Consider the following 27,889-nt stretch of genomic DNA (forward strand, 5'->3'; position numbering starts at 1 on the left):
GCTTTAATGACAAGTGAATTTAAGCTTTTTGGGAAATAGCTTCTACTAAGGCTTCATAGTTGGAGTATTCCGCCAGGGACTGTACAAGTTCATCCAACAGATCCTCCCCTTGCATAAAAGTTTCAAGATCATGCAGTGACTTGTTTATTCTGTGGTCTGTGACCCGATTCTGTGGAAAATTGTATGTTCTTATTTTCTCTGATCTTCCTTTAGTTCCAATCTATATATATATTAAAAAAAAAAAAAAATAGGAAAGACTGTTAGATACAGGGCAACCTACACTGACAAATTTAACCATCCAGCGGTTACATTCTTGACTTAAATTATGAAACACAACGCAAGAACCAAGCTTTAAACACTTTCAATCCTCAAACGACATGGAAACGCAACAAGAAAAAAACATGAGCTTTCAAGTGAGACAAGTGAGTCTCTGAGTTCCATCTCTGCCACTTCAAAGCTCCAGGGCTTAAGGAAATGTACGTCAACGTCTAAATGTTAGTTTCCCCATCTGCAAAGTACAAACAGTAGCACCTACCCTGGCACAAACAGAACGGGATCAGTGATAGCAGCTGTGTAGACCAGTTCTGGGACCATGCGCTGCGTTTCGTGATGTGTCCGAGAAGTGACTCAACCCCATTCAGCAGTCTGAGAATGCTGACTTTGGATTATATTTGTGTAATACCGGCATGCTGTTAAGAGTTTTCAAGTGGGTTCAGCCTCCTAGCAACCCTATATAGGGTTTTCAATGAGTGGTTGCTGGGTTTGAACCACAAACCCTGCAGTTAGCAGCTTAACCAACAGCACCATACCAGGACTCCTATACAGGTGTAAGTCATGATTAAGAAATCACGGGCTGAGTTTGGTTGTTGCTGTTAACTACCACTGAGTTGGTTCCAGCTCATAGTGACCTTGTATAGGTTGAACCACTGACCTCATGGTCCAGCTCATTATCTCAGAGTGCCAGACCAGGCTGAGTTTGGCAGCACCTGGTAATTGGAAACTCTGTGTGCTGAAGCTATGTGCTTGCTCTGGGGCAGATCGTGGCTAGGTCTGAGCAGTGCGGTTTCATATAGTGGGTTTGTGAACGGGCATGCTGCGCTAGACGGGCTGCAGGGTAATGCTGAGCCTGGACTAGTCTTCAAAGGACATGCCTGATTGCTGCCACTCCCACATGAAACCTGGAGACACAATGTGTACTGCCCTTACCCCACTGGGTTCAGATGGACCTGTGTTGGCCAAGTGAAGGATGAGGGCGGGCCTCCTCTAGGTCCCAGGCTCTGACGCATGCTCCTCGCTGTCTGCGCAGGCACTGTGGCTGGCATGTAGGACACTGAGGTGGATGTGGGTGGTCTGGGATGCCCAAAGCCACGCACCACCGGGCCTGGGGCTGGAGGCCCTGTAGAGTACTGTTTCTGGGTAGAAAACGTGATTTCTTCCTACACTGGAAAAGTGTTTCACAGAGCAGGGAAGCAATGCTGCCAAGTGGGGGATGCACTGCAGAGTGGAGGGTGAGCATGTGCTGTTGGGAACCAACTTCTGCAGCTACAGGCAGCAAAAGACTTTGCATTCAATCTGCTTGCAGCAAGACGGAATGGAAATGGAAGCCATCAACATGTAAAAAAATATAATGGTACAGCATGCACATGAAAACACACACCTACTATAATACACATGTCGCTTGTGGAAAAATATGGTATGAAACGTTGGATGAATTTATCCAATCTATGAATTACCTAAGCTATCATCAGTGGGGGCAAACCACTACTGTAAAGGTGTTCCAATTCACAGCAACCTGATGGGACATTAGAACTGTCCTACAGGGTCCCAAGGTTGTAAATCCTTACAGAAGCAGACGACCGATCTGTTCCCCCACAAAGTCGCTGGTGGTTTTGAACTGCTTAACCACTGCAACACCAAGGCTTCTTCAGTGCTGACAAGGGGATGATTTCTCCATGATGTTGGTTGTGAGGTCCCATCAACTTGGCTCTGACTTATAGCAACTGTACGCACGGAACAAAGTCCTGCTTGGTTTTCACAATTGTTCTGTCTGAGCTCACTGTTGCAGCCACTGTGTCAGTCTACCTCGTTGAGGGTCTTCCTCTTTCTCACTGACCTTCTTTACCAAGAGTGAGATCCATTCCCAATGACTGGTGCACATGTCCACAGCACATGAGATGAAGTCTCGCTGTCCTCGCATCTAAGGAGCATGCTGGCTATACTTCCTCCGAGACAGATTTGTTTGCTCTTCTGGCAGACTACAGTCATTTCAATATTCTTTACCAACACCATAATTTAAATGCATCATCAATTCTTCTATCATCCGTATTCATTGTCCACCTTTCACATATATTTGTTGTTGTTGCTAGGTACCAGTAAGTTGGTTCTGACTCATAGCGACCATATACACACAACAGAATGAAACACTGTCTGGTCCTGGGTCAAACTCAAACATTACACATGAGTCACTGCTGCTGCCACTGTGCCAATCCATCTCGCTAGAGGTTTTCTTTATCATCGACCCTCCCTCCACTTTATCAAGCATGATGTCCTTCTCCAAGCACTGGTCCCTCCTGATAATATGTCCAAAGTATGAGAGACAAAGTTTGGCCGTCCTGGTTTCTATGGAGCACTCTGGCTGCACTTCTTCCAACACAGATCTGTTGGCCCATGGCACTTTCAATATTCTCCTCCAACACCATAACTCAAATGCATCAATTCTTCTACAGTTTTATTTACTGTCCAACTTTCACATGCATATGTTGTAGTTATTAAGTGCTGCTGAGTCAGTTCCGACCCCTAACACCCTGTATAGGGTGAACTGCCAAGACTTTGTAGTCTAGCGCATTAACCCAGAGTGCCACCCCAGGGCTCCACAGGCATATGAGGCTACTGAAAATACCATGACTTTGATCAGGCACAACTTAGTCCTCAAGTTGACATCTTTGGTCTTGAATACTTTAAAGAGGCCTTGTGCAATAGATCTACCAATGTGTCCTTTGCTTTCTTGGCAGTTGCTTCCATGAATGTTGATGGTGGAAGCAAGCAAAATGAAGTCTTCGACAACTTCAATTTTTTCCCATTTATCGTATTATTTGTAATAGAACTTTTGTTTTTGTTTTTTTACACTGAGGTGTAAAAAACCATACTGAAGGATATGGTTTTTTGTTCTTCATCATTAAGTACTTAAAGCCCTCTTTGCTTTCAGCAAGCAAGCTTGTGTATCATCTGCATATCGTAGGTTGTTAATGAGTCTTCCTCCAATCCTGATGCCCCACTCTTCTTCATATAATCCAGCTTCTCTGATAAATTTGGTCAGCATAGAGACTGTATAGATATGGTGAAAGAATACAACCTGAGGCACACCTTTCCTGATTTTAAACCATTCAGTTTCCCCTTGTTCTGTTCAAATGACTACCTTCTGGTCTCTGCACAGATTCCTCATGAGCACAGTTAAATGTTCCGGAACACTCACTCTCCAGTGTTGTCCAGAGGTTCTCATCATCCATTCAGTCAAAACCCTCTGAGTTGTCAATCACAGGTCAACATCTTTCTGGTATTCTCTGCTTTCAGCCAAGATCCATCTGACGTTAGCAGTGATATCCATCACTCCACATTCTCATCTGAATCCAGCTTGAACCTCTGGCTGTTCCTTATCAATGTACTCCTACAACTGTTTTTGAATTACATTTAGCAAAAGTTCACTTGCATGTGTTATTAACAATATTGTCCAATGATTTTCACATTCCGTTGGGTCACCTCTTTGGAATGGGCACAAATATAGATTCCTTCTAACCATCTGGCCAAGTAGCTGTCTTACAAATTTCTTGGCACAGATGAGTGAGTGAGCGTCTCCAGTGCCACATCAGTGTGTTGAAAGATTTCAATTTGAATTCCATCAATCCCCAGTACCTTGTTCTTTATCAATGTCTTCAGTCCGCCTCGGACTTCTTCCTTCAGTGCCATTATTTCGTGATCATATGCTGCCTCTTGAAATGGTTGAACATTGACCATTTCTTTTTGGTAAAGTATCTCTGTGTATTCCTCCCATCCTCTTTTGATGCTTTCTGTAGCGTTCAATATTTTGCCCAGAAAATCCTTTAGTATTTCAAGTTGAGGCTTGAATTTTTCTTCAGTGCTTTCAGCTTTAGAAATGCTGAGTGTGTTCTTCCCTTTTGGTCCTTGCACATTTCATTACAATATCTGACTTTGTCTTCTAGAGCTTCCCTTTGAAAATTTTTGTTCAGTTCTTTTACCTCCTCACTTCTTCCCATTTGCTTTAGCATCTCTACACAGGAGAGAAAGTTTCAGAATCTCTTCTGACATCCATTTTGGTCTTTTCCTTATTTCTTGTCTTCTGACTTTTTGCTTTCATCTTGTATAATGTTCTTGATGTCATCTCACAGTTCTTCTGGACTTCAATCACTAGTGTCTAATGCATCAAATCTGTTCTTGAGTTGATGTCTAAATTCTGGTGAGGTATGTTCAAGGTCATATTTTGACTCTTGTGTACTTGTGTTAATTTTCTCCAGCTTCAGCCTGAGCTTGGAAATGAGCAACAGAGTCTCCCCCCTGACCTTGATGATATGGAGCTTTTCCACCATCTCTTTCCACAGGTGGAGTCAATTTTATGTATACACCTCACATACATATGGGGTGATTCAAAACACCACAGTTTGTGTCATCCTCAAAGTGACATCTTTGCTCGTTAACATTTTTAAAAGGTATTTTTGTAGCAGATTTGCCCAATGCAACACATCATTTGATTTCTGAACTGCTGCTTCCATAAGCATTGATTGTGGATCCAAGTACTATGAAATCCTTGACAACTTCAAACATTTCTCCATTTATCAGGATGCTGTTTAATTAATGCAGTTGTAAGAATTTTTGTTTTCCTTACATTGGGGTGTAATCTTTACTAAAGACTGTAGTCTTTGACCTTCATCATTAAGTATTTTGTCCTCTGCACTTCTAGCAAGCAAGGTTGTGTCACCTGCATATCGCAGGTTGTTAGTGAGTCTTCCTCCAATCCTGATGCCACTTTCTTCTTCATATAACCCAGTTCTTGGATTATTAACTCAGCATCTATATGAGTACTAGGAAAAGATACAACCCTGGTACACACCTTTCCTGATTTAAACCATGCAGTATCCCCTTGCTCTGTTCCAAGGATTGCCTTTTGGTTTATGTAGGTTCTACATAAGGGCAATAAAGTGTTCTGGAACACACATTTTTTGCAATGTTATTGATCGTTTGTGAAGACCCACTGAGTCAAAAGCCTTTACAGAATCAATAAAACCCACGTAAACAACTTTCTAGTATTCTTTGCTTTCAGCCAAGATCCAACTAACATCAGCAACAATAGCCCTCATTCCATGGCCTCTTCTAAATCAATGACTTAGCTGTTGCACCACCAGGCCCCCTTCAGGGATGACTAGGAATTCTTAACAGGCTCTATGGTTGTTAACAAAATTAGATACCACAGAGGAAGAAAAGAACTTCAATTTGCTTTCCAAGGTGTTTTGCATCCGTAATTTTCAAAGGATTCAAAATGCATCACCATATCATTTTTGATTAACTATGTTTCAAAGTCTGACAGAAATACATTAAATTGAAGAAAACAGGGTTAGGTGGTAAGATCACTATAATCCAAGTACAATCTTTGAATAAGCTACTTGAATTGTTTGCGTATTTTAACAGTTATATTAAAATACGTTTGATGTATATGAAAACTTTGTTGATGAAAACTTTGTTGATTATTAAGTGCTATGGCGTCAATTCCTAGTCATACTGACCCTGTGTAGGGTTTCCAAGGAGCAGCTGGGGGGTTTGAACCTTCAACCTTGCAGTTGGTAGTCCAGTGTTTATCCTACAAAGCCACACCAGGACTCCATCTGGAAAAGTAGGTTCCTAAATTATATTTTTCATTAGACTCTCTTACAAAAATTTAGTTTACCTGAATCTTCCTAGCATTGTATCTTTTACTTGTCTCTTCTTCTAGATGCATGCTATACAGCTTTGCACGTAACCTTTTCATTGCCTTCTCTCGGTTTTGCAGTTGAGATCTCTCTTGTTGGCATTCAGAAACAACACCTGAATAGTGTTATGAGAATTAAAGAGTTTTAATAGAAAAATCTTCTTCATTTATTAGCAATGAGCACTCCTTTTCCTTCTCATCCTTTTTCTTCTTCCTTTATAAGGGAGGAAAACAGGACTCTAATATAAAAGGAATGCTATTAACAAGGAACCTTTATAGAGTTTACTAAAAAAACTGGAAATTGAAGTCTGAATGAAGTCATATGTACTAAATCATTACTGTATCATTTAATATAGATGGCTTGCCCATGCCTTTAGCTAACTTCTCAATGCAAAAATGAAGATTTAAAAATCATACTGTTGTTGTTAAGTGCCGTTGAGTTGATTCTGACTCATAGCGACCCTGTGTAGGGTTTCCAAGGAGCAACTGGAGAGCCTGAACCGCCGACCTCGCAGTTCAAACCGATCTTGTGGTCGGTCCAGCGCATCAAACCACAGCACCACACCAGGACTCCAAATATCATCCTGTTGTTTGTTGTTAAGTGCCATTGAGTCGGCTCCAACAGCTCACTGTTGAGTCTATACTAGCTTGAAGCAACTCATGGTCAGAGTAGAACTGTCCCACAGGGGTTCTAAGGCTGCAGTCCGTCCTTATGGAAGCAAGACTTTCTTCCCTTGGGGCCACTGATGGGTTCAAACCGCCAACCTTTTGGTCAGAGAGTTCACACCACTTGGCTCCTTTACTCAGGATAATCACTGTTAACAAATTGGAGTATTTCCTTCCAATTTTTTCTATTCATGTTTACATACTATACAAGGGGGCTTCGAAATATTTGTGTATTATATAAGACATCAAGTTTTAACATGAGAATTTCACATATTTAGAAAAAAACAGATCAGCCTAGCATTCTCATCAACCACTACCAATTAATAAAAATGATGCCTATTTAAGACCTGTCAAGAGTCTTGTACTCAATTTTAACTCTTAACAAAACAGTGTGTGGCACTGGGATAAAGCAATGGACTGAAAGGTCGGTTTGAACCACAAAGTCACTGTTTCAAACTCACCAGCCGCTCCTTGGAAACCCAACACAGGGTCACTATGAGTCGGAACAGACTTGACACTACTTAAAAAAAAATGAACAACAACATTGATCTTAGCAGCAGCAGTTTAATAACTCTATCACATTTATCTATGATTAAAATTGAGCATAGTAATATTACTAAGGCTTCTGTGGGGTCCTAGTGTGATACTGTAAGACATGCACTGGACTGTTAGCAGCAGAATCAGTGGCTCAAATCCACCAGCTGTTCCTCAGAACCAATCCCACGGCACATAACAGCCGCAGCAACGAGAAGATAATGGAAGTTTGCTATCCACATACTCTTTATCCCACGTGAACCACTGCAATAATGTCTACTCCATGGGCTGCTCCACCTAGTAGGATGTTGAAGGGTTAATAAACATTTCATCACTGCCCCGCTGCTTAAGATCTAGACCCAGATCTCCACGAGGAAACAAACCCTGAAATCATATGAAAAATGCTGCATTTATTTATGTACATTTCTAGGGACAAACCCAAACCCTGCATTCTCTCTAAGGGCTCATGTCCCCTCCTTCAGCAACTTACAGACCAAGCTATGATGCAGAAACCTACCATAATGACGTCACTGGGAGACAACACTTAGCCAAGCCGTTCCTGCCTAGTCTAAGTTCTTCAGTGAAGGATGAGTCTGATGAATCAAGTCATGAACACCCGTGTTTAGTTGTCTGGGCCTCATTCTGAAGGCCCAGGTGCTTACCTGTTGGAAGGTGAACTATGCGGACAGCACTGTCAGTGGTGTTCACGTGCTGGCCCCCGGCCCCACTGGCTCGCTTCGTATCGATCCGCAGATCTTTGGGGTTAATCACCAGGTTAATCTGTTTGTGAGAAAAGTTGGGATTAAAACAATTATGCATACCAACTGTTTCAAGACGAAACCTACTGTTCGCCTGTAAACACAGTGAAGCCGGTGAGGGCTGGCACTCGGCTGAACTGCCGTGGTTTTCTGCCATTGACAGGGTGCAGTCTTTTCACTTCAACACTGCTCCTTTTTTGAAAATTATTGTTTTGCCTTCTGACAGGTTTTCACCTTGCACAGGGGTTCTGGCTGCTTGCTAGCTCCCCCAGAGCTGACAGAGGACTGAAGGAGACCATAGATGGACCTCAGGTTCCACCTTTACCTAAAGTGACCAGTGTCTAGATGTGGTAGCTCCTGCCCTTTAGACTCCTTCATTTGCTACCCCAACTCAAAACTATGTCAGGAGGGCCAAGTCACAAGGAGATACTCCAATCACTAAGACAGTATGTGAATTGGGGGGCAGGAACTGGACTAGCCCCGGGGAGACGCCTGTCCTTCACCTCTGGTGTTGTTGTTAAGTGCTATGGAGTCAGTTCTGTTCCCCGTGACCCTGTATAGGGTTTCCAAAGGGTGGCTGGGGGCTTTGAATCACCAACCCTACAGAGCCACACCAGGAGATGCTTGTGCCTTACCTCGGTTGGCTGGGGTAGGATGGCTACGGTCATGGTGCTGGTGTGGATGCGACCTTGCTTCTCTGTCTTGGGTATTCTCTGCACTCTGTGCACCCCCCCTTCGAATTTCATGTGTTTATAGGCATCTGCACCCCCAATGCTGACAGAAGCATGTCTCAGGCCCCCTGGGTAAATGAGGGAAAAGGGAATCCTCTTGTTAGTCCTGCCTTTTATAAATGGTTGGCCATCACTTCTAGTATCTAGAAATGCATTTAAAAGAAGCACAAAAGAATAACATGCAAGGATACAGCCTGTGCACTGTGTTAACTTAGCCATCTGAGCAAGTCTCTAACAATATTTTACTGCCCAGTGTTGTTATGGCTGACTGGAAACATCGGACATGCAAAGTGCTAGTAACTGATTCAGTAAGAGACTGAAAAGAGTAGTTTTCAAAGACCAGTAGTCATTCAATGATTAAGTGATAATGAATGCTTAACTTTTAGTGTCCGCTTCAAAATCAGTATGTTTGCATTGAAACTTAAGAGGTGAAGGGTAAGCAGGAACGTAAAGCATCTTTGCTCTTACTCAGCACAAGCTTTCAGCCTAGCACTGGTCTTTCTGGCCCTTTTAGCCCAAACAAATCAAATGCGCCTACTGACCTAGTTCACTTGAAACATACTCCAGAGGTTCAAACTGCCACCTTTTAAATGCAGCATACTGCCGATACATCTCAAACATCTCTGAAGTAAACAGCATTGCCTCCTGACCCCCGACTCCTGCAGTTACCTCCAGGATCAAATCATTTTCATCCGTTTCTTCTGAGGGAACCAAGAGCAAGATAATCTGTAAATACAAAAACGCCGTCCCTCCTGTAATTAAGAACTATGTCTGCATGCACGAAGTGTCCCAATACCAACTGAAGAACCGCTGTAGGTACCTACCCAGTAAAGGTTTCTATACCCAGAGCTAGTGTGAACATGAATTTGTCAAAAAAAAAGTCCCCACCCATTTCTGTTGCCATGCCGCCCTGCTACTTGAGCTGCATTATGGGGAATGTGTGTGATATATCTTACAATGATGTCAACTTGGTACTACCTAATGACTTGCTCCTCACAACCGAAATGCCATTACTTATCCACTGCTACAAGAGGAACAAAACAGGATGCAGCTTATTAAATATGGAATAGTAAAACTAGCTCCATTTTTGGCGCTTCAGAAGCACAAGGCCCCAAAAGCGTATGGCTGCTCACTCACTGACTGTACCTACTAATGTCCACAGGCTCCACGACACTTCAAACAACAGTGCAGAGTCTGAACAATTCTAGCGCTCTTACTCTTACACAAAAGTTAATGTGTCACTTCCAGAAAATATTAATGTTGTAACAATATTATAAACGTAGGCTCAGCTAAAGCTTGTAGGCTTTTCTTTCTTTCTTGAGTTCATGTATATGAATTCTCCGTTCATTTAATAAAAATGAAGTGCTTGTGGTAAGTTGTTGTTGTTGTTAATTGCCATCAAATCGGTTCTGACTCATAGTGACCCTGTATAGGGTTTCTGAGGAGCAGCTGGTGAGCTCAAACCACTGACCTTGAGGTTCAAATGGCTTTGCAGTCTGGCACATTAACCCAGTGTCACACCAGGACTCTTTGTGGTGAGTTGTTGTTGTTGTTGTTAAGTGCTATTGAGTTGATTAAGATAGATACTATAATGTATGCAAAATCAATGCAAGATTCTATCTCTATCCTCCTGAAATATAAGGCTTTCAACAGAAAAGCAAAAGCACTCAAATACATTTTTTAAAGAACTATTTAATACAGAAAAGAAACTAGCAATTTTGGAACCGAAAGATCCCTTGTTGATAATCTGGTCTAATCCTCACTTTCCAGGTAAGAGAAACTGGCTGAGGGAAGTTATTAGCTGACTTGATCAATGGCAAAGTGCTAGCAACAGGCACAAGCCGCTGGCCTCCCAGCTCAGTCCTCCTGGCATTCCACCAACGTTTAACACAGATGTACCGGGTGCTAGTTAAGAAGACATAGAAAACGGCTTAGAAAAGGTAAACTATTAAGAAAGTTACCAACATTTAGTGGTTTCTTAACCTACGCCAGGTACTTGATGTCCTTTGTTGTTGTTGGTAAGCACCGTCCACTGAGTCTCAGTGACCCTGGACAGGGTTTCCCAGGAGCAGCTGAGGGGTTTGAACCACCAACATTGTGGTTAGCAGTCCAGTGCTGATCCTTCTTCGGAGACACAAGGTCTCTAATGTCCTTCTAATCTTAAAATAATCTTGGGTTGATACTTTTAAGGTTTTACCTTAAGTTGTGAAAACTAAGCTTAGAGGGTAGGAGTCAGAACCGACTGGACTCCACTCAGCTAGATGGCACCTAACAACTGGGACTGAATTGTGTCCCCTCAAAATATGTACTGTAAATCCTAACCCTTTAAGTGTGGTTATAATCCATTTAGGAATGGGGTTCTTCGTTACTTTAATAAGACAGGCTGGTGTAGGGTGTGCCTGAAATCACTAGTTTTAGGAGTTTCTTTATGGGAGCAGAAAGCCTCATCTTTCTCCCACGTAACAGCTGCTATAATTTTGAACTGCTGACCTTGAGGTTGGCAGCCTGATTGTAACTCCTGAATTACCAGAGGGGCTCTGAACTAGGCTTCTAGCACCCTATACTGTGAGACAATACATTTCTGTTTGCTAAAGCCACCCAGTTGTGGAATGAGTAACCAATCTGCCTAATATCCAACAAGCGACTCCAGGGCACATTACCACCACCAGCAGCAGCAGCAGCAGCAAGTGGAAGAGCTAGAACCCAAGTCGACTTGATTTCTCAACTATCATGCTTCATGTTGGATGTTACGACTTTCCATCTCTTAGTTTCTGGATGGACACAGAGGCTGTAACAATGAGTTCAGATTTAGCAGCGACTGTGAGGATGGTACAGGACCGGGCAGTGTTTCATCCTACTGTCCTGGGTGCTACGCATTGGAAGTGACTCCACAGCATCTAACAAACACCGCCGCACTCTATGGCGTTCAGACCGTGCCTGAGCTATTCCTCCTCAGAGGAGCCAAGCTGCTCCAGCCACACTCCCTGCTGCCCCTACTTGTGTTAAAACAAGAGTGATGAGCAACATGCCAATAGCTGACTTGTCTTTCCCACAGACGTTAACGTAACATTACTAACCTTCTTTTTGCTGTTAATTAAAACAAAACCCCAAGTATGGTTTTTCTTGCTTTGGAAAGCACTCTTTTATTCTAAATGAAAACAAGCTAATTTTGCCTTGAATTGTTTCTTAGAAACATCTAATCAAATGCATTAGAATAGCACAGTGCTTTCTGCTTTGCAGGCGTCATACCTGATGTTTCAGTTGGGTTATTTCTTTTTGACACAATGTTACTTCATTCTCTGCAAGTTTCCTTAAGTCTTCATTTTCATCTATGAAAAAAGGCAGCCAGCTTAAGTTTTCCATTAGTACTAAGATTGCCAACAGAATCCAAAGTAATAGATTCTTACTGCATCTTAAGATTTCCAATAATTAAAATTTCCATTAATTAAAAGTAGCATTTTATACATTGGTCTTCATAAACATGCTACATACAAAATTTGCTTTTTTCTGATGAAGTATAATTAAAAAATGAAAACATAAAGTAGTATTTTTTTCTATACTCTCATCTCCTTGAAATATATGTTTTTTTGTGTTCCAGTTTAGATTTGTACAATCACAAATGAATGCACTGAGCTAGAAAGACCAAAAAGAGACCAGACGCCATCATTTAAACCCAAACTGAAATAACTGCAACAAGTTATTTATTGCTTCATTATTAATTTATGAAGCTATTAATGATTCATGAGCCTAGATGGCCACACCCAGACATGTTGACTCTGCTTACAGAATGTTACCGTGCTGGAACTTGTTGTCGCTCTCCTGTTTAGTCTGTTGTTGCTACTATGTGCTGTCAAGTCGGTTCTGACTCATAGCCAGACCCTGTATAGAGTTTCCCAGGAGTGACTGGTGGGTTGGACTGCTAACTTTGTGCTTACCAGTCCAGAGTGTATCTTACAGCATTACATCAGGATTCCTGTTTACCATAATCCTTGAGCTTTTACAAAATATCCTGTCTCATGTTTGTCCTACTGCATGAACACAAACCACTTGGCTGTCAGTCTGTTGTACTGGGGTGGCTTGCCTGTTGCTATGGTGCTGGAAGCAATGCCATGTGTATGTCCTATACCAGTAAGGTCACCTATGGTGGACAGGTTCCAGCGGAGCTTCTACTCTAACATGGCAATCTATCCTAACAAAAACTTGGTCAGTGAAAACCTTTTGGAATGCAGTGGAACACTGACACAGTGCCAGAAGATGAGCCCTTGCGGATGGAAGTGACTCAAACTAACGTAAGGGAACCACTACTTCCTCCAAGTCCAGTTGACCTTAGTGATGGGAATGGAGTCAAGATTTCAGGACCATCATTTGCTGATCTGACATAGCTCGATATGAGAAGAAACAGTTGCAAACATCCATTAGTAATCACAATGTGGAAGGTATGAAATAAGAATCTAGGAAAATTGGAAGTCATAAAAATAAGATGGGCCACATGCAGATCAATACTGTGGGCATTAGTGAGCAGCAGTGGATTGGCTCTGGTCACTTTGAATTGAAATCATACGGTCTACTAGGCCAGAAGTGAGAGCTGAACATTTCAAAACCTGTCTTAAAGAACAATGCAGTCAGTGTTAGGATGATATCCATCCAGCCACAAGGAAGACCAATTAATACAACTATTACTCAAATTTACGCACCAACCACTAATGCTGAAGATAGGAATGACTCAGGAAATTGTTATGACTGAATTTTGCAAAACTAGTAACATATTCATTGTGAGTACATTTTTTTTCAACAACGTAAGTGGTATGAAGTCCTGTGTGGCATCAGAGGATAAGCACTTGACATTGAGGTTGGTTTGAACCGTTAAGGTCAGTGATTCAAACTCACCAGCCGCTCCTCAGAAACCCTATACTGACTGGTCACTATGAGTCAGAACTGACTTGATGGCACGTAACAACAACAACGTAAGTGGTGCCTATACACAAGGACTTCACCAGGTAGAGTATGGTGGTGGTGGTGGTATGCCGTGGAGTTGGTTCCAACTCCTAGCAACCCTGAACAGGATTTCCGAGACTGTAGATCTTTATAGGAGCAGAAAGCCTCATCTTCCCCCCACGGACAGCTGGTAGTTTCAAACTGCTGACCTTGAGGTTAGCAGCCCGACTCCTAACCACTACACACCAGAGCTCCTTAGGTAGAGTATATAGGAATCAAATTGACTCCATCTGTGAAAAGAGATGATGGAGAAGTTCCATATCACCAGGCAGAGTAAGGCTAAGGCCAAATTTCTCTTTCCAATTTTTATTTACTCAATCTGTATGCTGAGAAGAACGTGGCATTAGGAATGGAGGAAGTCACTAACAACCCGATACATGCAGATGACATAACCTTGCTTGCTGGAAGTAAAGAGAACTTGAAATACTTACTGATCAAAGATTAGCACTCATTGGTCAGTTTGTCATACTGTGATGGCTTGTGTTGCTGTGATTCTGGAAGCTATGCCACTGGTATTTTAAATACCAGCAGGGTCACCCATGGTGGACAGGTTTCAGCAGAGTTTTCAGACTAAGACAGACTAGGAAAAAGAAGAGACAGACTACTTCTGAATGTCTCGTCACTGAAAACCCAAGTAGCGGAACACTCAGACATAAGTGCCGGAAGATGAAAACATTCTGACTATCACCAGAACTTTGTTAGCTATAGTGCCAGATGATGAGCCCCTGAGGCTGGAAGGCTGGAAGAATACAACTGGAAAACAGCTGACTTCTCAAAGTGGAGTTGGCCATGATGACGAAAATGGAGTAAAGATTCGGGGATCTTCATCTGCTGATGCAGCACAACTCAAAATGAGAAGAAACAGCTGTAAACATCAATTAATAATCAGAACATGGAATATATGAAGTATGAATCTAAGAAAATTGAAAGTTGTCAAAAATGGCTGAAATGAACTGGTATTGACCATTCTGAATCTGACAAATCACTTGGTTTACTATGGTGGGAATGGCAAATTCAAGAGGAAAGGCATCACATTCATCGTTGAATATTTCACGATCTGTATTGAAGTACAATGCTGTCTATAATAGGATAATATCCACGTGCCTACTGGGAAGAACTGGCAGCGTACTGGCTTACCCATCGGGATGCTAATGGCAAAGTCAGCAGTTTGACTCCACCAGCCACTCCATGGGAGAAAGATGAGGCTTTCGAGTCCCGTAAAGATTTACAGCATCAGAAACCCTATACAGGGTTGCTATGAGTCAGAATCAACTAGACAAGACTTAACAACAAGGAAGAGCAGCTTAATACCACTATTATTCCAATTTAAGCACCAACCACTAAAGTCAGTGATGATGAAATTAAAACATTTTACCAGCTTCTTGAGTCGGAAATTGATCAAACAGGCCATCAAGAGGTATTAGTAATTACTGGTGATTGGATGCAAAGGTTGGAAACCAAGAAGGATCAGTACTTGAAAGATATGTCTTTGGTGATAGAAATTATGCTGGAGATCCCATGATTTTGCAAGATCAATGACTTAGTCATTGAAAATACCATTTTTAAACAACATAAAAACTAGGATCAGCACTGGACTGAGAGCCACAAGGTCAGCAGTTCAAACCCACCAGTTGTTCCTTGGAAACACTACATAGGGTCGCTATAAGTCAGAAATAACTTGACCACACTTACAACAAAATGAGTCTGAACTGACTTGATGGCACTTAACAACAATACACATGAACCTAACCAGAAAGAAAACACAGGAATCAAACTGACTACATCTATGGGAAAAGATCAGTATCATCATCCAAAGCATGGTCAGGGGCCGATCGTGGAGCAGACCATCAATTGCTCATATGCAAGTTTGGCAGAAGCTGAAGAAATTTAAAACAAGTCCATGAAAGCCAAAATATGACCTTAAACATATCCCATCTGAATTTAGAAACCATCTCAAGAGCAGGTTTGATGCATTAGACACTAATGACCAAAGACCAGAAGAGCTGTGGGATGACATCATGATCATACATGGAGAAGCAAATGATCACTAAAAACACAGGTAGGAAAAGACCAAAAGGGATGTCAGAAGAGAGATGTTAAAGCAAATGGAAAAAATATTATAAAGAAATATGCAAAAAGATCTGGAGTTAGAAAAACACACGGGAAGAGCATGCTCAGCATTTGTCAAGCTGAAAGAACTGAAGAAAATTTTTAAGCGTTGACTTGCAATACTGAAGGATTCTATAGACATAATGGAGTCCTGGTGTGGTGCTCGCTGCGGGTTAATGCACTGGACTGCAAGGTTGGTTTGAACTGTAAGGTCAGCAGTTCAATCTCATCAGCCACTTCTCAGAAACCATCTACAGGGTCGTTATTAATCGGAACTGACTGGAAAGCACTTAACAGCAACAACAATGGACAAAATCTTGAATGATGCAGAAAGCAACAAAGAAGACAGAAGGCATAGAGTCACTGTATCAAAAAGCAACGGTCAATTTCAAGAGATGTCATAAGATCAAGCACCAATGGTACTGAAGGGAGAAAAGCAATTCACGCTGCACTGAAGCCAATGGCAAATAGCAAGACTCCAGGGATTGATAGAATACAAATCAAAATCTTTCAATAAACTAATGAAGCACAAGAAATTTAGAAGACGACTACCTGGCCCACCTGTTGGAAGAGATCCATTTTTGTGCCCACTTCAAAGAGAAGTTAGTACAGGGACTGCCATCCTTGGCTAAGCACGTCAAGAGGTCTTGCCTTCTACTGAATAATAACAGTCAGGTGAGGCAGATTTCCATATGAGCAGAAGTTTATTTGAGGACAAAGGCTTACAAGCAGTGATGGGGCGGGCTAACACAAGGCTTAATGCTGTCTCTCTGAACAAAGACTTCTCTGGCCGTTTGATAAGTTTTTGGTAGCGAAAAGACATGTTTATGCATTGGGCTAGAGGGTGATTTCCAGGAAACAGCCCATTCAGGAGGGTCTGTGGACAGCATGTCTTCAAGATGGATCCACCACAAAGGCCTCTGGTGTGAGCAGACAGAACTTATTCTGGGATGTCGAGCATGCGTGCTTCTCTGGAATCCTAATTCAGTTGCCTTCCAGGGGCTGGCATTCACCTTTGTCCTAGTAGAAGGTTTGTCTTTTACAAGTATGCCTGGGGCACTAGGTAAACCAGTTGGATCTGTCAAATATCTCACAAGGAATTATTATGGGTGGTCTTCCTTAATGGTTAGTCCCATAAAGTAGGGAATTATTCTGGTGGTTTTTAATGTATGTCCCAGAATGTGGCTGCTCAGCTATGCACCTTGGGCATGTCCTGCACATCTTTACAACTGCTCACACAGGGAGAGGATCAGGTTTCAACATGCCTCAGGATCTCAGTAATAATCGATCAGTGTGACTCACGGTGAAGTCTGACTTACGGATCTCCTTTCCCTGTCTCAAGGTGACCCAGTGGTATGTGGAAACCATCGTACAATATCACTCACTAGTACATGCAACTAAAACATTTCAGAAGATAACTCAAAAACGACTGCAACAGTACATCAACAGGGAACGGCCAGCAATTCGGAAGAGGACATAGAACGAAGGATCTCACTGCTGACATGAGAAGGATCTTGACCGAAAACAAACAATACCACAAAGATGTTTGCTTGTGCTTTACTGATTATGGAAAGCCTTTTGACGATGTGAATCATGACAAGCTAAGGATAAAATTACAATGAGTAGATACTTAAGAATATTCAATTATGTTCATGAGGAATCTGTACATAGAACAAGAGGCAGTTGTTCGAACTGAACAAGGGGACAGTGAGTGGTTTAAAGTCAGGCCAGGTGTGTGCCAGGATTGTATTCTTTCACCATATTTGTTCAATCTGTACGCTGAGCAGATAGCATACAATCCATGAAGCTGATTACATGAAGAATGTGGCAATAGGATTGAAGGAAGACTCATTGACAACCTGCGATATGCAGATGATACAACCTTCTTGGTGGAAGCAAAGAGGACTTAAAATACTTTCTGATGAAGGTCCAAGACTACAAGTCTTTAGTAGGGATTGCATCTCAATGTAAAGAAAACAAAAATCCTCACAACTGGACCAATAATCAACATCCATATAAATGGAAAAAAGACTGAAGTTGCCGAAGACTTCATTTTGCTTGGATCCATAAGCAGTGCTCATGAAGTAGCAGTAAGGATCTCAAATGAGGTAGCGTACCGGCAAATCTGCTGCAGACGAGTGTTTAGTGTTCAAAAGCAAAGGTGTCAGTTTGAGGACTAAGGTATGCCAGACCCAAGTCATGGTACTTTCCATTGCCTCCTATTCATTTGAAAATTGGACAATCAATATAGAAGACCGCAGAAGAATAGATGTAATAATACAATTCATAATTTGAATTATGATGTTGGCAGAGAACAACGAAAGTACCACAGGCTGCTAGAAGTATAAACAAATCTGTCTGGGAAGTAGAGCCAGAATACTCCTTTAAAGCAAGGTCGGTTGAGAGTTTGTCTCATACTTTGGGCATGTCAGGAGAAGAACATGCATGGTAAAATGGAGAGTCAGAGACATAGAGGAAGACCCTGAAATGAGATGGATTAGCATACAGGCAGCAACAAAGGGCTCAAAGGTAACAACTGTGGTGCAGGATCGGTCAGTTTCATTCTGCTGTGCACAGGGTCGCTATGCGCTTAACATCAGAATTCTATAAGGATGATCTCTCACCCCTCTGCAAAGCCTTCCTGAGAAGTTCTCCTGGTTCTCTAGGTCTTTGTTCACTTATTTGTTCTTATTTCAGATGCACTGTAAGTAGAATATAGAATTATTTCTCTCTCCCCAAGTGCGCTCTAGGCTATTTTCATTTTTGAACCTTCTCATGCAGTCAGACCAGAACTGTCATTGTTGGTGGTGGTGTGCAATCTATCTGGATTGACAGTGACTCTCTATGTAAATGCCAATGCTGTAAATCTTTGTTGTTGTTAAGTGTTGTCAAGTTGGTTCCGACTCATAGCGACCCTGTATAGGGTTTCCAAGGAGCAGCTGGTGGGTTTGAACTGTCGACCTTAGAGTTAGCAGTCCAGTACTTACCCTGCAGAACCATCCCCAGGACTCCTATAAATCTTTACAGGAGCAGAAAGCCTCATGTTTCTCCAACAGAGCGGTGGTGGATTCCAACTGCTGCCCTTTAGAGTACACTATGCCACCAGATCTGTCATTATTACCCAATTACTACAAGGAATCATGTGACTTCACATGCACAGCTACAAGCACTTGTTGTTACTATTTTCCTTGTTGTGGTTGTTTTATAGTTGCTGATTTTGTCCAATTTCCTGGTGTTTTAGGTACAATATCGTGCTAATTACTATTTGTAATGTCAGTAACGTTTTTGGGAATGATGGAGGCCTGGTGTGGTGCTACTGGACGGCAAGATTGGCTTGCACCTCAAGGTTGGTGATTCAAATCCACCAGCTTCTCCTCGATAACCCTATATAGGGTTGCTAGGAGTCAGAACCGACTGGAAAGCATTTAACAACAACTCAGTTACTACAAATGTAACTAGCAATGTTATAAGTCAATATTGAAAGTATTTACAAAAGAATTTGTTACTATCATTGACATAATCTTTGATATGCTACTAACAACAAAATTTTGTAAACACTTTTAACATTGAATTATAACGGTGCTGATTAAGTGATGGCGAGTAGGTTCAGACTCACAGTCACCCTGTATACTGTTTGGAGGAATGGCTGGGAGGTTTGAACCATCAACCTTGTGATCCTGTAATTATCTTACAGCACCACACCAGGACTCCATATGTAACCTTACTAGTTATCTTAAGAGCAGCAAATGTTACACATAAGCAATTTAAAATTCTATCATAATCATCTGCGATTAAAATTGAAAATAAACATCACTAAAGCTTCTGTGGGGTCCTAGTGAGCTGCTGTAGGATATGCACTCGACTGTTAGCTTAGCCACAAGATAGGCAGTTCAAATCCACTAGCCACTCCCGTACACAGACCAAGAGGCTGTTGTTCGAACAGAACATGGGAACACTGAATGCTTTAAAATTAGGAAAAGTGTGTGATAGGGTTGGATTCTTTCGCCATATTTATTCAACCTGTATACTGAGCAAATAATCCGAGAAGCTAGATTATATGAAGAAAAACGTGGCATCAGGACTGGAGCAAGATTCATTAACAACCTATGATATGCAGATGATACAACCTTGCTTGTTGAAAGTGAAGATACAACCATGCTTGCTGAAAGAGGACTTAAAATACTGATGAAGATCAAAGACCACAGCCTTCAATCTGGATTGCATCTCAATGTAAGCAAAACAAAAATCCTCACTACTGGACCAATAAACAACATTCTTATCAACAGAGAAAAGACTGAAGTTGTCAAAAACTCAATCTTCTTGGTTCAACCATCAACACTCATGGAAGCAGTAGTCAAGAAATCAAATGAGTATTGTATTAGGCAAATCTGCTATACAAGACCTTTTTAAAGTGTTGAAGAGCAAAGATGTCAACTTGAGGACTAAGGTGCACCTGACCCAAGCCATGGTGTTTTCAATAACCTCATATGCATGTGAAAGCTGGACAGTGCATAAGGAAGACCATAGAAGAATTGATGCTTTTGAGTTATGGTGTTGGAGGAGAATGTTGAAAGTGCCATGGGCTACTAAAAGAACCAACAGATCTGTGTTGGAAGAAGTGCAGCCAGAGGGCTCCTTGGAGGCCAGGATGGCCAACCTTCGTCTCTCATACTTCGGACATATTGTCAGAAGGGACCAGTCGCTGGATAAGGATATCATGTTTGGTAAGGTGGAGGGTCAGAGAAAAAGAGGAAGACCCCGAGCGAGATGGGTTGGCCAAGTGGCAGCATCAGTGGGCTCAAGCGTGGCAACAATTGTGAGGTTGGCCCAGGATCCGGCAGTATTTCGTTCTGCTATGCATAAGGTCACTATGAGTCGGTACCGACTCGGCGGCACCTAACAACAACAAGCTGTTCCTCGGAACCAACTCCACGGCATTTAACAACACGGCTTCTGCGGAGTCCTTGTGGTTCCGTAAGATAAGCACGGGACTGCTAACCACAAAGTCGGTGGTTGTAGTGCGCCCGCCGCTCCGCGGGATTCGCAGACATCGGAACCCAGGCTTCTGGTAAGGTTCCCGGGGGAGGGCGGTGACCCACTGCACGAATTGGGCTCCGCGGGTCCTGCCATACCTTGCAGCAAGCCCTCGGTCTCCCGCAGCTCCTGCTCCTTCTCGCTCAACAGTCTGGCCACCGCCGCCAGCTCGGGGCCCCTCGCCTGCCCCTGCCCAGCCTGGCGCTCAAGGAAGGTCCGCAGTGGCCCCCCGCGGGCGAACAGCTCCTCCAGCGGCGGACTTCCATAGCTCAGGGACCGGCGGGCCGGGCCAGTAGCCCCGCGGGACCAGAGGCACCGAGCTGCCGCCCACAGAAGCCCGGTCAGCATAGTGATACGCGCCGCACAGCCAGACCAAGTCGGAAGTTGTGGATAGGCCCAAAATCTCGTAATGTAACGCGGAGGTGGAAACGAGGGAGATCTCTTCACGCCCCTCCCACTCGCATGTTGAGTTTAAACGGTCTATCGGAAGCTTCGTGAACTTCCGGTCTGCGTAAAGCATTTGATTAGTTGCGGCGGCGAGAGGCCGGGACGGGAAGCGGAAGGGGCGGGACTGGTGGGTGCGTAGGGGTCGAAGGACTTAGGGCAACTGGGAACAGTCAGAATGGTTTCCCGCTAGGACGGCGGCGACGCGGGCCACAGTTGACGTCAGCTACCACTCTCTTCTGCTGTCTGAGTTCTGGATACGTAGTGGAGGGAAGCCTAGTGTCCGCTACGGCCACCGAAGACCTCTCCGGAGCCACCCCGGCCCTTGGCCTGAGCCACCAGGAAGTGTGTGGGTTCGCTCTTCTCTCCGGACCCCGGTCCTGAAGCGCGTGAGAGGCTGTGAAGCGTATTGTCAGGTGGTGCTGCAGAGTCAGCTTTCCTGTCCTGGCGTGTCAGATGAGCGCTGGTCTGCTGACCTCAGGGTCGGCGGTTCAAACCCACCCGCCGCTCCTCGGAAACCCTCGACCGGGTCCTATCAGTCGGAACCCAGTAACACCCCGCCCGTTCTGTGCCCTTGGTCGCCGAGGCACCTGCCGGCCCATCTCACACGGCTAGTGAGGGTCAGTCTTTGTTAGGAGAGATTCCCTCCTGACTGCACGCTCCAACTGCGGAAGGCAGAAAGCGCGAGAAAGCCTGCAGGTCTTGGATTGATGTTAGATGTCATCCTTGGTGTCCGAGTGATTCAAAGACTGAAAGAGAAAGCCTCCTCCCTCCTCCTCTTTCCCTTCCTCCATTCCTCTCCCCTCTGCCCCATCATGACTGGAACCCTTCAGCACCACAGCACCCTAGGAAGAATTGTTGTTGCTAAGTGCGGTTGAGTCGGTTCCGACCCATAACTCATAATGACCCTGTATAGGGTTTCCAAGAAGCAGCTGGTGAGCTTGAACCACCAACCTTGCAGTTCAAACATCTTTGCAGTCTGATGCATTAACCCACAGCATCACACCAGGACTCCGGAATGGTGCTGATGTGCCATGGAGTCAGTTCTGACTCATAAGGACCCTGCACGAGGTTTCCGAGGCTGTAAATCTTTACGGGAGCAGAAAGCCTTATTTCTTTGGTAGTTTCGAACTGCTGACCCTGAGATTCACAGCCCGATTCCTAACCACTATGCTTTGGACTCCGGAATAATGTTTAGCAATTCTCAGAGGACCTTTTCACAGCGCAGAGGAAAGGATAGGAATGCCCAAGGGATGCCACAGCATTGCAGACTCCCGCCACCTTTCTGGGTGACAGTGTGTACTAACTGGTGTGGCGCGGTCGGGTAAGTACTAGACCGCAAAGTAGGTTTGAGCCACAAGATCGGCGGTTCGAGTTCACCAGCCGCTCCTCGGAAACCCTATACAGGGTCCCTATGACTTGAACAGCGTTTCTGGTGTTGATCGTTGACAGTTTGTAATTGATTATTTATTTTAAAAAAAGCCCAACATGATTAAAACTTATTAAAGACTATTCAGCTAGAGTATAAAATAGTTTAAAACGGAGTTTACTTTGCTTGTGTTCTTGTGTTCTTCCCTTCACACTACATATTATTCAAAGAATTTTCCAAATAATACAGAGCATAAACAGGTTTGCTGTTTAAAAGCTCCAACTAGTTACTCAATTGTATTAATTCTGAAGTCATATTCAAACCAACACACACACAGACACAGCACCAAGTGCTGCCCTGTTGATTCCAACTCATAGCCACCCTCCAGGGCCAGGTAGAACCATCCTCAGGGTTCTCCCGGCTGTAAACTTTTGGAGACTGCTGCATGTTTGTTTCCCAGGATTGGCTGGTGGGTTTAACCAAGTTACCCGACCACTTTAACCACTGTATCACCAGGGTTCTTTCAGACCACATGGCTTTATAAAATTGTTTCTTGTTAGGATAGCGGTACCTATCACACATTGTTTATAATAAATTACTATTTTAAAAATTCGTTCTTATAGTAGAACAGGATTGGTCAGGTTGTTTATACTTATTTGTAAATTCATTTTCCAAGCCTAAACAAGGGTTTTTTTGGGAGACATATAAACCAACGTGATAACATGTCTAAGCTGAATTTTCAGAACATGTCATCTCAAAAATACTTATTTATAAAAGCTACAAAATTGTGTTAAGCAATATAACCTTGTAGAACACCATAAAGAATCCAACCAAAAATTCTTCTTTTCCTTCAAATGTATAAAAATGCTAGAGTAACACAAATAATCAAGTGTACCTTTTGCTTCCAAACTATTACATCAATGAAGAAACAGTAACTTGTCTAAGGATACATTGGTGAAATCTTTATTAATTCAAAACAGTTTAAGAAAAGTCAATGTAATGCATATATGCATTTTACAATAAATATCCATAGATGTCCACAATATAGTCCAATTAAAACAGCTGTAGTTTGATTTACTTTGAAAACTCAAAAAAATATACTTAGAGTGAGACTTCTGAAATTTCTTAACATTATTATCATGCTCAAATTCTATTACATGTTGAAAAATCTAGTATTTTCAGCAAGTCTACTATTTTACATAGGTAAAAAGATAAAATAGTTTCAAGGAAGGGAAAAGAAAAGCCCAGAAACACTTAAATTTGAAGAAAAATAGTCTGCATTACCGAGTCAGTTTATGAGTACCTACAGGTATTCTGGCATTGCAAAATAACCAAGCCTCTTAAATTGTAGTAATGCATTCAGAACTCCTTCGCAGTCCACTGATTTGGTGGCGTCCATAATATGGATATAGGTTATGACATACAGTGAACATGGTAGTAAAAAATTACACACATTTAATGTAATAAAATTTACCAAATCAAACACATTATTAAAATTATCTTTAAATATTTAGCAAACATACAAAAATCATGTACAAGAAACATTTTTGTGACAAATAGGTTAAAGCCAGGAGAAAAAAGTATCCAGTCTTTTACATGATTTCAATATTCAATGTTGATGGTTCAATGGAAGGCAATCTAGAAAAGCACTCAGCAAAGTGATTATCCATTTAAATGATCTCATGACAATATGACTAAGGTCTTTATTACCAAGGGATGTAGAGGATTTAAGGTAATTACACAGGTAGTTCATGTGGGGGGAAAAAATGTTTTCACCCCCATCAAGTAACTATTCAAGCTAACACTAAGTTTTATTTGTACCATTTACCTTCCATTTCATTGTATTTTCCCATAGCATTCATTAGTAATCATCTAGTGAATTATAGAAGCATTGAGGAATCTGCTCAGTTTTTGTTTATTTCAGTGTAAATGTTCAGGATATTTATCTCCAATCCAACCTTTATTTAAAATGTATTGCTAAGAGTAACTTCGCAATGGAGAACTCCAATGGTGTCTCAGCCCAGTGATGAAGGTGAAGGTAAACAATGATATAAAGCCATGATGATACTATGCCCTTGATAACATGTAATGAGAATGGCACTTCTTTGGTTTTTCTCCCCAAAACCAATAACCCCAGTCTAATTATGAAAAAACAAACAAACAAACCAAAAAATCAGGCAAATCCCACATGAAACACATTCTACAAAATGCTTGACCAGTCCTGGAACAACCAGCAAGTTGGGAAACAAGTTTGGGAAACTGCCAGATGGAAAAGGAACCCTAAGTAGATACAATGATTCAAAGTAATTCTAGAACTGAAAATGGGTGTTAGCTAAGAAAATCTGACATATACATGCACTTGATAAATGCACCAATATTGGCTCATTTACTACAACAAATGTCAGTGTCAATAAATGATGTTAACAACCAAGTCATTAGGGTGCTGAGGGGACGGTGGTGGGAGACCTTGTAATGTCTTTGCAAGTTTTCTGTAAATCTAAAAACTTTTCTAAAATGAGAGAATAAAAAATTTTATGAACACATAAACCAACTTTTTCATTTCTTTACATATTTTCCTGGTAAATATTAAAGGAAATTTTGCTACCTTCATATAAATTTCAAAACAAAACAAAACACAACTTCTGTGCTATGACAATAGCAACATTTTCCAATGTCAAGTCCTTCATTAGCTCTGCGATTGCTGTTGAATTTATTTATTTATTTGGTAAATGACTTGATATTTACATTTTTATCCTTGGGGATGTTGGTTTTTTTTCCTTTGGAGAATACAATTTTCAAATGATATATTTAAATTTTATTTTTAACTCAAAATTTTATATAGCTCTCACTTTATAAATAGCACTGAAAGAAACATATTTCCAGATTATAGATTTAGTCTAATGTTAGTGGACTTAATTACTTTGAATCATATTATTGAACAAAACAATATCATATTGCTACTTCATTGTAAAATAAGCTTGTTTTTTTATCTTTAATGGGAAATTAATTATGTCTTTAAAATATGGTTTCATAAAATATTGGGGAAATGCATTAAAATGGCATTGAATACAGACATTCTGGGAAAATGGGAATTACTGTTTATGTAGAAAATTTGGATAAAAATAAATACATATTACACTTTATTCTTTCATTGGGAGTCCTGGTGTGGCGCTGTGGGTTAATGTGTCAGACTGCAAAGCTGTTTGAACTGCAAGGTCTGTGGTTCAAGCTTACCAGCTGCTCCTTGGAAACCCTATAGAGGGTCGCTATGGGTCAGAACTGACTCAACGGCATTTAACAACAACGTTTTTTCATTGCTTCTTTGATTTAATTATTATTGTCAAAGTGTAAATGAAAGATGTTCCTAATTTGCAGATGAAGAAACAGACTTAGAAGTAACACAGGTTCAATAATTTGCTTAACATCTCATGAGACAAATACAATTTGAAATCAACCTTGTGATTGTAAGTTCCTGATTTTGTTTTCTTCAGATGCCACTCCGTATGTGAATTTGCAGATACACTTTCCCATTAGTAAGTACTGTATGTGGCAGCGTACGTAACACAGTGATAAGCGCTACATCTCTAGAAAGGACACGTAAGACAAGTTTTTAATTTTCGTAACTATTCTAAAACAGGTATTTCTAACTACATAATTAAACACTGAAAGGCTATGACAGCAGTTTGGCAGTTGTAAAATGCTGAAATTTCTGAGACAGGAGACAATAGAAGAAATTTTGAGGGATAACTGTTTTTCAGATGTTAAACCTGTGATGGTTTATTACCAAAAAAAATCCAAACCCAAACCCACTGCCACCGTGTTCATACTGACACAGCACCTTTCCAGAGGGATTCTGTAAACTACGTCTTTATGGGAGCAGACAGCCTCATCTTTCTCCTGGGGAGCAGCTGTTGGGTTTGAACCACTGATCTTGTGGTGGTTGTCTTCAGAGCGTTCCTTTTCCCATTCATCTGAGCGTTTTGGGCACAGGAGGCCAATGCATCCTGCTGTCAGGGCTGCAGTTTCCTTTTCACAGTGTTTTCAAAGACTAGGAGTGGTTCCCTTCCCCTTGAATTCATCTGAAAAGATGCCCCTTTGGGCTGCAGGGGACTCTACATGCGACAGAAGCTGTTTCTAAAATACTTAAAGAAATGAAAGCTGGGTATTTGGAACAAATGGCGCACACTCTGCACAGTGTGTAGCAGGCGTGTACTAGGCATACAGGAACCATCAGAAACAAGCTTTAGGCTCTTTTATTGATGATGTTGTTCCGTGCCATTGAGTCTTTCTGACTCACAGCAGCCCTGTATGGGATTTTCAGGGTGGGTTTGCACTGCGAACCTCATGGTTGCTGTGAAGTGCAGTCGAATTAATTCTGGTTCACAGTACATCTGTATGGGGTTTCTGAGGAGCAGCTGGGGAGTTCGAGCCACCGACCTTGTGGTTCAAACCAATCTGGCGGTGCAGTGTCCCAGCAGGACTCCTATGGTTAGTAGTCCAATGCTTACTCTACAGCGCCATAAGAGGACTCCAGTATTTACAACTGTGGTAACTGAAGAATTACTAAATTTTTATAGCTTAAATACTAATACTGTGTTCTCAGAATAAATATTATATACATATGGATCAGAAATTTTAAAAGTGAAAATAAAGCACTCAAATATAAGTCTTTGCAAAATATACTTTGAAAATTAGCATCATGAACTGTCGCATACAACAGCCAAGAAAAAAAAAAAAAATCTTTTCCACCTTGCAAAATAATTTGCCAGTGTATGAAGCTCAAAGTGTTCATATTTGATAGGATTCTCTCTCTAGACATTTTAGATATAAGAGATTTTCTGTGGTACTGTAAGATAAGCACTGGACTGCTAACCACAAAGTGGGCTGGTCAAACCCATCAGCTGCTTTTGGAACCCAATACAAGGATGCTATCTATGAGTTGGAACTGACTAAAAAATTTCAGAGATTTCTTATTTTAGTTTTAAGGAGGGTTTTTATTTTCCAGGTTGTATTATAAACTCCTACCCTTTAAAAATTAAGAGTTCTGGTGTGATGTTGCAGGTTAATATGCTGGACTGCAAGGTCGTTTTGAACTGCAAGGTCAGTGGTTCAAGCTCACCAGCTGCTCCTCTGAATGCCTATACAGGGTCGCTTTGAATCAAACTGCCTCAACGGCACTTAACAACAACACAACGACCCTTTACATTGAGCCTGGTGTGGCGCTGTAGGGTAGGTACTAGATTGCTAACAGCAAGACTGGCACTCCAAACCCACC

The 27,889-nt window shown here is 41.9% G+C and overlaps 1 protein-coding gene across 1 annotated transcript; it reads right to left on the reverse strand.

The window, feature by feature from the left end:
• Nucleotides 1–19: 19 nt before the first annotated feature.
• MTRF1L (mitochondrial translational release factor 1-like) lies at nt 20–21,149 on the reverse strand. Its single transcript, XM_006874361.1, has 7 exons — nt 20,900–21,149; nt 11,913–11,992; nt 9,206–9,389; nt 8,568–8,731; nt 7,837–7,954; nt 5,954–6,090; nt 20–220 (listed from the first exon to the last, which is right to left on the reverse strand). The coding sequence occupies exons 1-7, from the start codon at nt 21,147–21,149 to the stop codon at nt 20–22; spliced, it is 1,134 nt and encodes a 377-aa protein (XP_006874423.1).
• Nucleotides 21,150–27,889: the final 6,740 nt, after the last annotated feature.

The sequence above is a fragment of the Chrysochloris asiatica genome, unplaced genomic scaffold (assembly GCF_000296735.1).
Source record: "Chrysochloris asiatica unplaced genomic scaffold, ChrAsi1.0 scaffold00271, whole genome shotgun sequence".
Lineage (NCBI taxonomy): Eukaryota > Metazoa > Chordata > Mammalia > Afrosoricida > Chrysochloridae > Chrysochloris > Chrysochloris asiatica.